Source organism: Macrosteles quadrilineatus, unplaced genomic scaffold, assembly GCF_028750875.1.
Source record: "Macrosteles quadrilineatus isolate MER2022 unplaced genomic scaffold, UCM_ALF_1.0 Scaffold_3__2_contigs__length_128488019, whole genome shotgun sequence".
NCBI classification, from domain to species: domain Eukaryota; kingdom Metazoa; phylum Arthropoda; class Insecta; order Hemiptera; family Cicadellidae; genus Macrosteles; species Macrosteles quadrilineatus.
Genome location: NW_026542596.1, coordinates 9,712,849 through 9,730,543, shown reverse-complemented (window position 1 = coordinate 9,730,543; position 17,695 = coordinate 9,712,849). Strand labels below are relative to the sequence as shown.

General features: G+C 35.0%; 1 protein-coding gene across 1 annotated transcript; it reads left to right on the top strand.

Moving 5' to 3' along the window:
• The first annotated feature begins 1,202 nt into the window (after positions 1-1,202).
• On the top strand, positions 1,203-17,011 carry LOC128988549 (protein gooseberry-like). Its single transcript, XM_054409934.1, has 5 exons — positions 1,203-1,227; positions 1,603-1,774; positions 6,706-6,878; positions 12,775-13,018; positions 15,959-17,011. Exons 1-5 carry the CDS (start codon positions 1,203-1,205, stop codon positions 16,098-16,100), a joined length of 756 nt encoding a protein of 251 aa, XP_054265909.1. The 3' UTR covers positions 16,101-17,011.
• The last annotated feature ends 684 nt before the right edge of the window (positions 17,012-17,695 follow it).

Below are 17,695 nucleotides of genomic sequence, written 5' to 3'. Positions count from 1 at the left end.
TAAATTTCAACTACAACCAGTAAATTCTTTCTTGCGTTAAATTGTCCTCGGGGATTGGATGGTGAAAATTTATGAACCAATAATTTAATTGTGCCCGTTATTTATACTGTGATATTGTGCGGCCCGTTTGATTAGGTTAGGTCCCTCATTAATCATCATTAATACCTCGCTCCGAGGTGGTCTAACACCTGTTGTCTGCTCACTGTTTGTTGAGCGAGATTTACTACGAGGATCGGACGCTTTCTGGATGATTTGTCCCTGCGTTTGATCGGGTGTTTGTTGTTCGATTACGACTCGTGTTTTGATTTTTTTTAGCCGATTTATTGGACACAGATCGTAATTGAATGTGCGTAGAGTACTTTTATTGGGTTTATGGTAATTGACTTTGATCGGTTGGTTTAATCGGTGAATGATTTAAAAGTAATGTGACAAAAAAACCACATGTTAGTACTGTTAATACTGTTCTATGAAATGGCGACCATACAAAGTAGGTATTTTAAGCCAAATATGAATGGAGATGAGTGTAGGATGAGTGGTGCGATCATGTAGACTTGTTAGTGACTAAGGCCGACATTCCTTAGACACAGCTGTTAATTAATAGCCCACACAGCTATTGGCAACTAAGGGACCTACAGTTTATAGTGGAATCCGAACCACATTTTTTTCCTTGTGATTTACAAATTGGTCTAACTATCAGGATAGTACTGCGGATAGTCGTAGTACTCACTAGTGCGGACGTTAATCCACACCAGGGAGCATCGCATCCACAGTGCATCCCTATAAATATCCACAATTCGTGACCTCCTAGTAGTTGGATTACATGACGATGCCACCCGTCCAAGTTTAATGTTAAAATAATGTCCATGGTTTAAAATGTAAAATTATTGTACAGTAAGTACTTTTTACTCGTATTTGTGGTTCTTAGGCAGGAATAAGAAAAATAAAAATATACCGTAGTACAAGTAAGCTTAAGGATTTGTTTGTCAAGTGCCTTTGTTCTGACGTATCAATCCAACCATCCGTTCAACATTCCATTCATCTATCCATCTGCCTATCAATGACATGCATGGATTTAGCTATAAACTAATCCGTCCATATATCTACTCATCCATCTTACCTTACCTTACCTCCTTGGCCACTCAAACCTAAGAAGGTTTTTGGCCTCGCCAACAAGTTGCCTCCACTGCTGCCGGTCTGCCGCCATGTCAAGAGATGCCCCCACTCTGTGTAGGTCTTTCTGGACTTGGCCTCTCCATCTCAACTTCGGTCTTCCTAGCGGGCGAGTGCCTCGTGGTTGTCCATAGGCGATCTTCTTAAGCATACTTTATTCTTCCCTTCTTTCTACATGGCCTGCCCATCTCAGTCGTCTACTCTTCACTATGGCTACAATGTATGGTTCTTTGTACAGTCCTCGGAGCTCTCGGTTTTTTCTTATTCGCCACATACCTTCTTCATTTATAGGTCCGAAAATCTTCCTAAAAATCTTGTTCTCAAAATTAAACTCATTCATCTAACACATATAAATATCACACATTTGTTTGTCTTGTGTATCTATCCATCTATATATATATATATATATATGTATCTGTGTTGATGTTCCAGGCCCCAGCAGTGGCGACGAGAGCGACACCGAGTCAGAGCCAGGCATCCCTCTGAAGAGGAAGCAGCGCCGTAGTAGGACAACTTTCACCGGAGACCAGCTGGAGGAACTGGAGAGGGCGTTCCAGAGAACCCAGTATCCTGACGTGTACACCAGGGAGGAGCTGGCTCAGAAGTAAGTGGGGGGATGACGTATGGAGAGGGAGCGGGAAGGGAAAGAGTCATTACACATCTTAGGTTGACATTATTCCATACTTGAGTATATTTAGCGGTTACCTCCCGCTATCTCCGCGTCCCGCCACCTCCGTGTACCGCTACCTCCGAATTTCAGAGTGACCCCTATAATCCTCGGTTACTTCCTGTGTTAAGACTTTCCGTCCAAACCTAACCTAACCTAACTTAGCCTAACCTAACCTAACCTAACCTAACCTAACCTGACCTAACCTAACCTAACCCACGGGTTAAATTTTCATTAAATCTTCCATCCACGGGGCTTCGCAGCCGTGGATGCAATGACAGCTAACAACGCAGGCAGTGACGGGATTATAAGGGTCACTCAAGAATTCGGAGGTGGCGGGACAGATTTGGGTTCGGAGGTGGCGGAACGCGGAGATAGCAGGAGCACACTTATTTAGCTGCTGATAAACCATCAGGAACTAGACACCTGAAGAGAACATGGGTGGAGTGAGGGAAAGAATAACAATAAAAGTATCTCTCATTCACTAACAGTATTTCTTATGTATAAGAATGCCCGTAAATTAGGTAGATAATTAATTATTATTAAATTAATATTTGATTCTTCCAATTTACGCTATGCTCGGATTTAAAATAATGATAAAACGATTGAGAAAAGAGAACAAACATTTATTTAGGTTGTTTGTTACTTTTATGCAAAGGAGGGTGGTACGGTAGAGTAAAGAGTAATATAAATGTGTATTGACTTATTATAGGAATAAGATGTTTTGGTTATACCTGAATAAGCGTAATAGAAATTACTTTTTTTCTGTCAAAGTTTATCCATAAAAACATAAATTCAATCGTTGACTTTTAATATTGGAGCTCGTAAACATTCATCTATATGAAACAGTTGTAGCCATTATTTCTTTTTCAAAAGAACTTAGTGAAATAAATCTGTCCCAGCGTACGCTGTATACTATTTTCTTTATCTGTCGTCGTAATCATAGCCACAACTTCTGATGTGTTATAAAATATACTGTTGTATTTTTTGCGTGTGCAATATGCATTAATTGATAGCAAACTTTTGGTGTCTAAATTTGATTTAGTAAGCAACAGCTCTAACATAGAAATGAGATAGTTCTATGTAGTCGAAGGTGTAATTGAATCTAGGCTAGTATGAAAAACTAAAAGAAATTAAACAACTGAAAACTTTAAGTACTTATCATTTGCGATGGTGAAAAGGGAGTGGCTAACAAAATACAAATAGAATGAGCAAATGAGACGTACTTGAATAGAATGGGCGAAAGTAGGAGGGACTAAAAGTAGGGGACTAGTTTGTATGAAGAGGGGAGTGTAAAAGGAAGAACACAAAAACATCAATAACAAAGAATAAATAGAGCAGCTGATAAAACTTGTAGAACACCTAGTAGGTAAGAATTATAAAGCAACACCTGGACATGTAGAAACTTGCTGATTTATTCATACAGTATTCGTCTCGGACCGGTTGTTTCAAAACTCTGGGGACGAGTACGGTTTTGTAACAGTAGAAAAGTAGGTTCTATGTAGGCCATCGGATACTGCTGTGAAACGGTAGTAAGCTAGAGCAGAAACAACAAAATAACACTTATGTTTCCTTGGGTAATGCACCTTGGTTTTTATTGATTGAAATGTTGAGAGATCGGTTTTTAAACTGTTAGCGAGGGGTATTGTTGTTGGACGAATTTGGTGTGTTAAAATTAATTAGAGCAATAATCAAGTTTACTAAATATATAATGAGTTTGGCTGCATTTGCGGATTATTGCGTTGATTGGAAGTTGTTAGTAACCAATAGAGAAAAACTTGAAAAGAGTTTTGTAATAGTTAAACAAAGTGACTACAGCTTGATGAACATTTAAAATTCCATTAACTGTGTGTCTGTACATGAATGTGGATCGTTTTGGACATCCAAATCAAATTGACAGCAGTTTTTTTTAAATTTAATATTTATTTAGCCAACTTTTTTAGTTTAAAGTTGTTAAAGTTTGTAGTGGGTGCTTATTTTTTAAATTACGACTTACTTTGTCAAACATACAAGCTGGCAATCAGAGTCTTATATTTTATTGTAAATCATCTATATATAAATAGGCAAGCATGATTCTTTGAAACCTTTTTTCTCAGGTGTGCATCGTAGGGAAAATCTACGCATACTGTTAGAAAGACATTTTCCTGCAGGTGTGCAGAATCCCTCTATAAATTAAAATAGGCTCAAAGATAAGCATAAAATATTAATTAAAATTTTAAAAATTAACATGGGCTTTATGGGTTGCCATGCTGGTGACGAAATAACAACAAAATATAAACAGAAAATAAAATCAAATGGAAGAAATTCCAATCACATGTTTTACTTACAGTGGGGGTGAAAATATAGAAAAAATAGTACCTTAGGTATTTTTGGTCAAGTTTTCAACCATTGGATTATACACTAACTTAAACTGTATTACATTCTTAGCGTTGTAATAGAAGTACTAATGCAATCTCTTCCGGAAGAATTACAGAAGATAATAGTACAAAGTACCATATTATTCGTGTGCTTGATACGTGTCATATTTTACCACTAGTGGACGAAGTTGACCAAGAAAAACGAGTTTGTAACCAGCTCATAAAAATACTAGGCCATATTTGGCTCGGGTTAAAATTACATTCATAATCCAGAGTTATTGAATAAAACTATCTGCACTCTCAGAAACACAACCATGGTGGTCTGAACTTATTTATTTCCTTTTATAAACTCTTATGTTTTTTGTCACATGACATATTGAGAGGGTTACTTTAAAAATAAATTTAGTAACCACATTCAATTCAGCATAAAGTAATCCATCTCAGAAGTAAACTGAATATGAATTATTATTGTTACATAATTAGTATTATTATTAATTAATTATAACATGTAAAGATGGAGTGATCCGTGGTTTGATTGTAAAAATGAAAGAAGTACAAAGTTGATGAACAAAAACAATAATCCTATTTTTACTTAGTTTAAATAGCTTTTGGGGTCAAAGTAAAAATAAAAAATAAAAATAAAACTACAAGAGTATCTAAATTATAACATAGCTTGGCTCGATAATATGTTGATATTAGAGACTAAACAAATATTGGAGATGGCAAATAAATTAAAACAAATATATAAAATGCCTATTAATTTAATCACTATCCAAAGAAAGCATTAAAGGGTTTTCAAGTTTCGTAGAATTCATACACTTTATTGGGTAGCAATAAAACCGAGAAATGAGGCGCATTAATACATACACAATGTTAATCATAAAAAAACCTTCGGAAAACTACAGGGCCATTGACTGAATGTAAAAAACATAATAAATCAAATATAACATAAAATAAAATTATATTAAAACATAATTTATTCCATACACGACATGCTCCAAGACTTGACCAAGCCTTCGACGATAGAATATAAAATAAAACGGAATCACCTAAAGCGCCTAAAACCGCTTGACCTTTCATCGCAGCCTAGTGATGCAAGAATATCTTTATTCAATGGCTGCGATATAATAATAGTGTGCATGGGGCGGGGTTTGGCCATATTAACATGTGGTAAGTGCATGAATCGCCATAAGGTCCACCTTGACATTTTCACCACCCCAAGCTGACATCAAGGTTACTTCAACACGCACACAAATTTGATTTATGAGTGAAATTTTTACGATCCCTAAACCCGTTCTTGTGGTAAACGCTTATCGCTGCCCCGATGCAACCTTTTGCTTAAAGTGCAGTTTTGGTAAAGGAGTTTGTAATTTGTATTAAACTTTGCCTACAATTTTGAACGAGACTGTTTTGTATGTAGTTTTAAAATCTTCATACAAAATGATTGTAGATATATTTATACATTAAGTTAATCATAAGAATGTCTTTTTTAATCGAAAGCCGAGCAAGGTTCGGCAAAGCTCGAATATATTATCCGCGTACTTGAATAAAAGGTCTTGGCCAGAAACCCGGACACAGCTGATTGCTAATATATATGTACCAATGATATCTGCATTAAAATGAGCAATAGTTCGATTGAGATTTCCTCCTAACACCTACTACATAATGAAAAAATACCCTTGCTGCAGCAAACCTGCAGACTAAGCGAATTTCCATTTACCTGGCTGGATTTCTACTAAAATATTCCTTAAGAATTGTCAGATTGATTTCCTATTTAATTAACATTAATTTTAGTGAGTACCTAGAAGTACCTTTTTAGCAGTGAGTACCTTTTAGCTGCTACAGGGAAGATATTGAGATGTGTTTTTTTGCAATGTTGATAGCTTAGTATTAAATAAACAAAATTTCAAAAATTTGGTTTAAATATATCCATAAACAAGAATACTACAACGGTTTATTATTTATTCTCCATAAGAAAAACATGGGAAATTTAAATTTACAATTTTTCAAATTATTTCCACAATCATTGGACATACAACAACGCTTCAATATACAAAATTATTTCCTTTTTTAAGCTCTACACAATGGTTTGGAGAGAAACTATGAATTCTTTTTGATTCAAAAATGGGGAAAATCTATTTTTACCCCATAAACCCCCCATACACCCTCGTTCCCATATTCCAATTATGCTGGTTGACCTTTGATTTTTGCTGACGCACCATGCTTGTTACAGAACGAAGCTGACGGAGGCTCGGGTCCAAGTGTGGTTCAGCAACAGACGAGCCAGGCTGAGGAAGCAGCTCAAGTGAACCTCATAACTAACTGTTCAATTACAACCTTTGAATTTTGCTGACGCACCATGTTTGTTACAGAACGAAGCTGACGGAGGCTCGGGTCCAAGTGTGGTTCAGCAACAGACGAGCCAGGCTGAGGAAGCAGCTCAAGTGAACCTCATAACTAACTGTTCAATTACAACCTTTGCGTTTTGCTGACGCACCATGCTTGTTACAGAACGAAGCTGACGGAGGCTCGGGTCCAAGTGTGGTTCAGCAACAGACGAGCCAGACTGAGGAAGCAGCTCAACAGTCAGCAGCTGAATGCCTTCAACTCAATGAGTCTGCAGAGTGCGTTCCCAGCACACCACCAGTACGTGCCGGACCCTGCCACCAACTTCAACGCTCAGGGTGAGTCATCACTAATGCATCAGTGATACACATTTAGATCAAGGAAGAATGAAAACGCTGTGCTACAGTAATATTGGATTGTTAAATTGATACAATGCAGACTTGTTCATCTTGTTAAAGAAGCTAAACTAAAACACAAGTTTAATAATGATGAAATGTATAACTAATTTTAAAAGTTCAAAAAGGCCAATATATAATAAATTGTTTTAATCACAAGCGCTTTCGGAAACTATGTTTCCATCTTCATGCTGTGTTCAAACTGGTACAAAAAGTAAATATTTACAATAATTAATTAATTTACAATATTTACTAAATATTAGTTAAAATATTTACAATAATCAGGAAAGAAAAAGGAAATGAATTGGATTAGTATAACGTACAATTCAAAATTTGCAAGTAATATTAAGAACATTTTCAAGAATAAAACATCACAAAATTTAACTTTCAGACCTATTAACCTACTGAAATCAAAATTAGGCAATCCTAAAGAAATCCATAAAAATTTGACATGTCTGGAATATATGAAATTAATTGTAATGATTGCAATATGAAATATATCGGCCAAACAAAAAGAAAAATCCAAACCAGGTTCAAAGAACACCAAGCTCATGCAAAATACAGAAGACCTGAAAAGTCAGCCCTTGCTAGCCACAGTATTAATACAGGACATATTTTCAATTTGGGAAACCTTAAACTTTTGAAACAAATTATAAAACTTCAACATCTTAATGCATGGGAATCTTATTTTATAGAAAAAACAGACCAAAATTATTTGTTGAATAATGAAGACGGCCCAATTTTTAACTCGGAATTACTTAAAATAATTACATCAAGAACAATACTGTAATATATAAAAATTTCAAAAGATTATTTTTTCATATATTTCTCCAATATCCTTTGCATCATCTGCTTTAAATTTACTTTGAATTAATTATTGTAAATATTTACTTTTTGTACCAGTTTGAACACAGCCTGAAGATGGAAACATAGTTTCCGAAAGCGCTTGTGATTAAAACAATTTATTATATATTGGCCTTTTTGAACTTTTAAAATTAGTTATACATTTCATCATTCATTGCCAATATCTCCAAATATAAGTTAACAAGTCTAATAATGTAGAGTAAATAAGGAGACACATTCCGATAGCGTACTTGAAATCAGTTGGAAATAAATCTCAAGCATTTTGATGTTATATATTTTATAATGATTTGTTTAGACGGCCAAGTTTTTAAACGACGTCATTAAGCTCAGCTATATCAAGTTTTTATCAAAACCAAATTTTAATGAACTCATGGTGATTATTTTCCGGGCTTCTTCTTGTTGTCATCATGGCGGATCAAACAATTTCACTTATATACTTTTCAGGTCTGGACACACTTCGGTTTTCCAAAACCATAATTTAATGCTGTTTGAAAGTGGAGAAGTAAGCTGTATCCAGGCCCATAATCGGTGTTTTGTTATACAGTATTTTAATATCAATATCAATCATAATTGATATTGATTCCGAAAATGCACATGTCAAACACAATGAACTTGATTTAAAGCACTCTTACTCACAAGTACATTCTTAAAAACCTCAGTACAAATGTCCAAGGGTAAATTGAAATATCACTTGCATAAACTTGACAGTAATTCAATTTTGTAATAAAATTATCACAAAAAAAATAAAAATTATCTGTGATCATCATCAAGGAGCGTTCTAGTAAGCGGGGTAGCATCAAAATAAACATGACTCAGTTGCCACCCTCCCTGGGCCAATTGAAACCACGATCCCTTATAATGGGGTACTGGGGAAAGGGACGATAAATAGGGTGATTAAATGATTTCCATAAGCCAGCCAGGGGAGGGGGTGAGACCCAGCCATCTGGCAGCCAATGGCAAGACGTGATTTAATGACACAAAAATATGATTAGTAGTAAGTTCTCGGCGCGACAGCGACACCGCCCGATAAAACGGCCACTTTATAGGCCGGCTCTTCCAAGAACGATAACTCGTCTCCGTATGTGTCACTAATAACGGTCAATTTTTCTGGAAGTGTCGTAAAAGTTAATTGCGTCTGTGATAAGTGAAAGCATTTAGAGCAAAGCCGGCGACAGTCGCGGTCGCTATTTACAGCGCATTGTCGCCGACAACCGAATAAAACAAATAGTTGAGACCCCACAGCACGCGGTGTTCCGCAAGGCGGTGGAATAGGTTCTAAGATATTTATACGTAATGTGTGTGATTGCGGTGAGAAGCGTGGCGTAGTAAATTGACTTGAGTAACTTAGAGAGTTGTTATGTTAGAGTTTCAGTTGACTAAGGGAGTCCGGACTTAAATAAAAACATTTAAGAAGGAACAAGAATATTTATCGTAAAATAGGATACGTAGTAGATTTTCAATCTCAAACCTACCGGAGATAAATACGAAATATGATTTCATCCGGTTTGTGTGCAAGGATTTTTGTCGTAAACTATGTAGTTCTTGTAATTTTCACACTAAAAAACTATAACGTCCAAGTCCCAGATTTATTCCAGATAGAATTCTTCTTCCACCTAATACACACAATAGTTGTATTTGACGTAAATTTCAATCAATAAAACCATTTAAAAGGTAATTCAACACAACATCAACTAAACAGTAAAATTGAAATCTAATGTGTACAAGTATTTTAGTTTCAATGATTATTTAATGATCACTAACCTGCTTAAAAATGGAATGTTAACACATAATCAGTATCGATTGACCACCAGTCACCTAGCACACACATGAAAACCGAAACACGGTTCAACAGAAAAAATATATATAGTAAACAACCATACATGCAACACCATAAAAAGATAAAACCAAATAAACAACGAAACGAGCAAACAAATCAAAATCCAAACATACAAATCTAAAACCAAACATGCAACAATAACAAAGAACAAATCTAAATAAACAAAATCAACAATACCAATAAACAAATCCAAACATCTAACACCCAACAATACAAAAAAAAAACCTAAAACCACACAAGAACAAGAAAAAACAAATCTAAACTTAAACAAGCAACAAGACGAGAAACCCAAAACGTAGAAATAAATCCAAAACTAAACGTGCAACAACTCGGAGAAACAAATAAAACACAGTTCATTAAAACGACTAAGTGTCTGTTAAGTAAGATTAAGAAGAAGGCCGATAAAAACGCTGTGGGAATACGAACGGGGTATTTAGGGGCGAGGAAAAATGCTGGTAAACGAATATTAAAGCGATGCAGAGTATCATAATACCCGTGGCGGCCCAGATAGTATCTGGATTACATGGGGCGCTATTTACTAATACCTTATAATAAAGCGCGCCGACGCAAGCACCTGGCTCAAATTGCACGCGTTCAAATTAAATTACCCGCTTCTAGCGGCGGCTCTACGTCTTGAACGGGCGTTTCGGGCGATGGGTGTTTGATGCTGTTGTAAAGCTGGGAAATTTGATTGATGGAGCTTTAGAGATTGGTTGATTTTTGGTGGAAGTTGAAGGGGTGTTTGATAGGGTTGCTGACAGTTTGTTGGTTTAACTAGATTATGAGACAGCCTGTGATCATTTATGGTATTAGGTTATGTACTAATTCTTTATTATATAAGGCTTTAACACTTTTTAGTAGTAGTTATAGGTCTAATACCGAAAAAGAGTTAGTTTATCTATTTTACTTCTTTCGGAAATAAATATTGAACTTTCACTGCTTAAATCTCCAGAACAGTAAGGGTTCTTAAAAAGATAGTAAAAAATATAAACTGGACGTGCATTCTGGATAAGTAATAAAAATTGAGGTTTTTAAAACAAACATCAAAGTTCGTTTAAAAAATATTAAAACATTTCGGCTTATTTACAACAAATACAAATATCATTCCAACGTTTGATCGTTGCACGAGGTAAAAAAACTATTTTAAGTCTACCATTAAAAATGTTTCTCCAAATCATAGTTGAAAAAAAAAATTGTGGTACACTTAAGCTGTCACCCTTTACATTTGATGATCTATTGCAGATATACTGGATCAATCAGGTCTTTACATTATTTGTATGCCTTGTACCGAAATACATTTCTGCTACAACAAAAAATTGTGTTTCTATTTAATATAATCATTATTTACTAAGTCAAGATTTTGGTAATAATTATTCGCAAGATTAATAAATAGTTTTTAACGTTTTCTTGGGTATATATTTTTTCTGAGGAGTGTTAAGTTGTTTATTTTCCAAAACATCAAGAATTTGGGTTTAGTATCCCTATTGTACATTCATTCTACTCCATTGAACCATTACATTCAAACATAGAAACTCATAGATACACATCTAGAGGAATCTCAGTCTCAGACTAGAAGCAGTAATTACAGCATCGCCAGTGATCCCGTGTACGCAATGGTCGATTTCCTCTCCGTAGTCATGTATTAACCCCCATTCTACCGGTCCTGAGGTGAGGTGATTAGCAAAATGCTAGGCTGTAGCGATCATATCTGGACTAGTGTCTCACTTGTGGCATTAACCCGATAATTGTACAGATGATCAACTGGTGCTGTAACCGATATACCTTCTGCTATTTGTAGTGGAATTTTGTATTAATATTCTTTTGGGATGAATGAAATTTAGACAAGATAGATTCTGGAAAAAATCAGAATTAGTATTTCAATTGACCAAAAAATACAATTACTTTCTCGATATGTTCAATCGAAATGTTGAACACATCAATTTTTGGGTATTAGACGACAAGATGGAATTTTTTAAAGTAGCTTGACTAGAACCAAGAGATTTCTAGAGGTAATGTGAAATTTGATAATATTTACAATGCGATTTTAGCTCAATGGTTATGGTTCTTGCATTGTAAACACAAGTTAGCCGTTTCCTTCCTGAAATTAGTAAATAGGACATGGGTATTTAAAAAAATATTTAGCTGCCCTTGATATTTGGGTTTTCAATAAATGGTCCTAGTCAACGAAAAAACTGAACTTACTCAAACAGCGAAAATCGTGTAACTCCTTTCTTCGCCATTTTTCTATTTAAATTAACCTTCAAGTTTACTAAGCACCATTGTGTTACTGTATCAATGTATAAATTGATAATAAAAAGTTAATTCTCATGTCCTAAAAACATATTTTGAATTTGTCTTAAGATTAAAAAGAATTGTATTCTTAAATTTTCCTATAATTTTAAAATATCTTAAGATTATTAACCGTCATAATCCTGAGACACAGCGATTGCCCCTATTAATAGTATATTACTTTACTAGTCCTGAGTGTGGTCGTTCCCGTGTGAGACGAAGTCGAGTGCGGAATTACCGTACTAGTCCGGTAAACACTTTTAGGACGAGTGACATACGCTATTTTACTTCACGCTAAACAACAAGAATTCTGCAAAACTCCTTATATATATCCACAGACTAAATGACTAACAATCACTACTCATTACCTTCAAGAGAGGTTATGTTTTAGTTATAACCACTCGTTGCTAAATATAATAAGCTGGCGTCCCGTAAAAATTCATTACAGGACAGTAGTACGTAATGAAACGTAATTTGATTAAGCTGGTGGCAAACAGCTGTTTACTAGACTAAATGCTTCCATGGAAAGTTCGTTAAAACAGTGTAAAGTTATTTAAATATCTCGATATTCAACACTTTCTCCTAGCTTTTTGCATTAAAGTTTGGGATGTTTGCTCTTAACCGCCAATCGTCTACTTTTATTTTGTGTTCCAATTTTTTTCTGTTTGAAAGACACGTTCAGCTTAACTGTGTTCCAGTTTTTTTCTGTTTGAAAGACACGTTCAGCTGTTACTTACATTTTTACTAACACATATCTTATAAATTATCTTTTAAGTCCTTTTGCAAGAGATACTTTCACTCTAAAATTGTCAGGTAAATCTGAATAGTTAAATAATCTGTTGTTCCCAGGTCATGCAGCTAGTTGGGCACAACAGGCAGCCGTGGCTGGGTATGCAGCTTCAGGAGGGCTCGGGGGGTACAACAGTGGATACCCAGGGGCTGGGGGAGCCACGGACCTCGGGGGCGCTCAGTACTACCAGGGCGCCACCCAGCAATGTGCCCAAGGGGGCGCCTCACCATGGGCTAGACACCAAACCGCCACCAGCGCCTCCAAGGGGGTGGATGTTCCTACTCACTGGCCAGACAACTATAGGTTGGTCTCCAAATTTGGTTTTCTTCTGTTCTTAAGATGATTACAATTTTTTTTTTTTTACAAACAAGCAAACCAATAAATGGAATCTAGTACTTTTCTACATTTAAAAACACACGAGCCATATATTTTATTTAATTTATTTTTGATACAATGTATCCTGGTTTATAGCGTCTTAAACTAAAGAGTAAGAAATTAAATCGCTCTGATACATTTAGACAATCATAACATTTTTCTATCACTAAAAAAAATAGTAAATATATACGAGAAAGATCTCAAATCTCTACCAATTTTGTTTCAGTTTATTAATATTGACCTTCAAAGTAGTCAAAAATATTTCCCCCGTATAAATAAACTTTGTATCATGGACTAAATCAAGCTTAATCCATCTACCTTCTACAATGTCTTTGTTCTCCTAAATTAGATCTTATTTAATCAAGGCCGTCCAATGACACTAACAACCAGTCGGCCAACTTTCCCAGAGACCTGTAATTTGAAAATTGAAATCACACCGAGGAGGTCTCGAAGCCATAAATTGATATGCGATGTCTCCATTAAATTAACTGACTCTCCCCGAACTCGGGAGTAATTCAGGTTTACTTTTGTAATGACATCCGTGTTTTGGCGGGAAAACGAGTAGCCGCTCTCCATCCATTCCCAGAATTATGTAATTCCGCTACTGATGATTGCAGGCTTTTACTCTTGGATTATGATTACTCTCTATCAGTGTACAATGCCACATCTGCGTTAGTCTCGCCAGCCCACCAGCCGCGTAGCTTTACTGTCTTCCTCTTTTAGTCGTTTAATTGTCTATGTGTGTATTGTAGGTTTTATGCGAGTGTAAAGTTAATTGTACCTTCTGGACTGCCCGGAGCAATCTTCTCTGTTAACAGCTTTAGATTTAGCTATTACGGCGGGACTCGATTGACCTCACAATGTGTGTTTTTTCGAGTAGGTTAAAAAGCGTGAAATTGATATTACGTTGTTGATGTAGAAAAGTAATTGTGGATGATGAAAAACCCATGAGAGGATCTAAGAAATCGGAATGACTTTTATATTATTCTCATCAAAACGAGTCGTAATAATAAGTTTTATAGTAATTTGTAGTCAATTAGCGCATTTGTATTTTTAAAATACAACTTGGACCCCTTACACGTTTCTATAATGTCTGTCAAATAAAAGAAAAACCGTAGAAGGTTAAGTTTAGATACTTTGATAGAACATAAGAGGTCTGTTGTAATCCTTCAAGGAGTTAAAACATTTGGGTTAGGCAATAACAAACACGCAATTCTCTCTTTCACCTTCCATTAGTCTCCCTACCATTATAACAGTGTAGTGGTCAGTGTGTTCTTTATACAAATACAATCAAACGACGGAGCTTTGGGTTTTCTTTCATTTCTTATTAAATAGAAATGCTAGAGGATTTTTATTTCAATATTTGTAACATACTAAAACTTAATTTACCAGTTTTAAAATTTGACTTTTAAAAAGTTAATAATTTAGAATGTTAATTCACAATCATGTTTTTAATAGGTATTATTCCAATTGACATAAACTTATATTTAGTTGTTAAGTTTCATGAATGATTTTAAGAAATTTTGTATAGGAATGGTCCATTGAAATACGACAGTCATGTGGTTTAATACAGAAGTTTCTTCAAGTCCAACGATTAAGACAAAAAATCATATTACACTCACATTTTCGATAACGTTTTAAATTATACCTTTAATGTAAACATATACCACATAGTAGTGTAATATATCAAATTTGAAAATAATTTGAAATGAATCACAAAAGTGCTATCGGTCTGTAATTGCCACGCTCACTCTGGTCGCCGTGTGGCGCGCTGAGGTGGGACACAGGGGGCCAGCCTCACCGCCCGCCCAACCACCGAGACAATGACATGTATTAAGTTGATGACCATTTCATTACACAGGCCTACTGTGTAATCCGTCTGCGTGTGCGTCTAATGCGTTACCTCCCACAGTCAGCCACACGCAATTTGTATGTCTATGTCTACAAAGCCACATAATACAACCACAGTCAGATTGGCCAATAATCAATGGTCTGCCATATTGTATTCCCTTAACTTGCCTTATAAAATGTTGCCTTTCGATTAATGCACAGTTCAAAAAAAAAATTTGCGTCTTAATGCTAATCAAAAATTAGACTGAATCAAATTTAGTTCTCCTAAGTACATAAAGATGTAACTGTTCCATGTTGTGTGACGTCAGCCCAAATACGCATCTTTTTAGAGTGTCACCTTTACTTACTATTAAAATTCATCTTAATTACATGTTCACCCAGGTCTCTCTAAATCTAACCTGTTCAGGGATCCAAGATTACGTCACTCCAGATTCACTCGGCGACTTGCAAAACTTCAGCTAGCTAAAGCCTTCTTGTTTAATTCAACGTCATGTAGTTTAATCCAGATTTTTCTCACCTACTTCCATTTTTGTTTTATAAATAATTCTGCACTTTAGTCTTTGTATCAACTTGTGAAACCTTCATCTCTTTTACTCTCTACTACGTTTTTTTTATATGATTGCCGCAATTAAACTTTTTTTTTACGATTTAATTAGTGAGTTGTTCGATGACTTCAGTTTTACCTATAAGCTATGAATATGAAAGTAATAGTTTGTCTATTTTTTTCTGCTACATTTGTCACTTTATTTCAATCGCTTGTTGCAGTACATTTTTATTTACTTTTATTATTATACTATCTATTATTTTCCTATTCAAGTCTCTCTTAATTCTTTAAATTTTAATTATGTATTATCTTATGAATAGTTCTAAAATTTGAGTTAACTCATTTGTTAAAGTTTTTCTTCCACTGACCATAGTTCTCTACGAATAGTTCGGCGACTTCGGTGCATCCCACCGTTGAGGTCTCCCGCTCAACCTTTCACTAGCGGGTTTCTCATCTCTTTCTCTCTGTTTCAGCTTATTCTCCGCCGGAGCCAGCCAAATGTATGGAGCCGCCTCCAATCTGACCCCGTCCCACTCTCCATCGGAGGCCAAGTCCGGGTACCCTTACTTCGGCCAGCTCAGCGGTATGGAGGCGGTTTGTGGTCGCGTCCACTGAGACTAGGACTCCGCCCCCGCGGCCGGGGCAATGAGATAGAGGACGAAGAGAAATTATGTGTTCAAACAGTATTATTGATTGTCAAAAAACGTACTAATTGAATATCATATAAATAAATAGTGTTGTAAATGTTTTTGTTGTTTGTATTATCAATACTTTGAGGCATTATTGGTGTCGTGATTTTGACAAAATATGAAATAACTTGCACAACACATGTTTTTGTTATCTTTTATTGGCCTGTCTAATTATTTATTTCATAACAAACATATTTTTATAGTGATATACAAGTTAAGTTGAAGACAATTTCGTCGGATTAGCAATAGTAAACGCTAAGTGTAAAACAATTTATGTAGATTATTTTACGAAATGACCCAACTGAAACAAGACGACAATTAATTATGTAAAACATTTAATAGCAGCAATGTTGCCTTAAAATCCTCAACAGTGTCTTAAGTGTGATAGAGATATATTTTTCAATGATCAGTTACAAACATGTTTTTTGATAGTTTGTAGATATTAGAAGTAAGTATTTTATCTCTTCAAGCTTGTATATTAAACTATTTTATATATATTGTCTTTGATGTACATTAAATGAGTTTTCCAAAGCACCCTTTTCTATGCCCAAATATTATAAATGTTTTAAACCTTACAGGTTTTTGTTTCATGTTTACAAAAAATATAAACAGCCTTCTAGATAGTTATGTATTCAGTTTTAGATAGTTTAGGTGCCTTTGGTAGACTTGTAATTCAAAACAGTTGCTCTGATGTATCAATGTAAATAGTGTAGGTAAATAATTTATTGTGAATGAATTCCGATGTATACTAATATTGAATATGAATCGAGTTTATTTTTTGTAAGAGTGTATATGCGTTCAGCATGTTATTAAAAATAATAAATATATGATTGAAAATTAATTTGGTGTTATTTGTTTCCGTATTTTAAATCTTATAAATTTTTTAAAAGTCAAGGGTCAACTATCTTTGAGTATTGAGTTTACATGGTTACCACTCATTTAGAATGTGTTAGTTTTAACTTTAGAAAGGGAAGAGTACTAAAATTAAGAAAAATGTTTTATGGAAAGTTCAGTTACTTTTAAAAGGTGGCTAAACACTTCTAATTCTCCCCAAACTCTTATTGGGAAAACTAACAACTGTACACCTATCGGTAGCAACAATAAAAAAAAATCTCTATTTCCAGAAATGGCATCCATGGGAGCTTAGTAGTATTTTAATATTAGCCCAGTAACAATAAGATGTTTGGAGATTGCATGGATATGATTTTCTGTATAGAAAAGTAGCTATTAACATAGTCTTCGTGGTAAACCCTAGGCCCAGGGCCATTCTACATTTTTTTTAAGGTCTCGAAATATTTTTAACAAATCATTTGAATTAGAAAACTTTTAAGCACTACAAAACTCATATTAAAATCCAAATGTATTTTGAACTATTCTCAGGCAAAAACAAAAACTACTTTGGGTCATTATGGCAGAAAACCTAAGTAATCATTAAGCCAGTAATCTTAAGACTGGGCGTGAATCCAATTATGTAATTTTTTTTCCATGCATGTGATAGGATTCTCCATTAGGCAACTATTT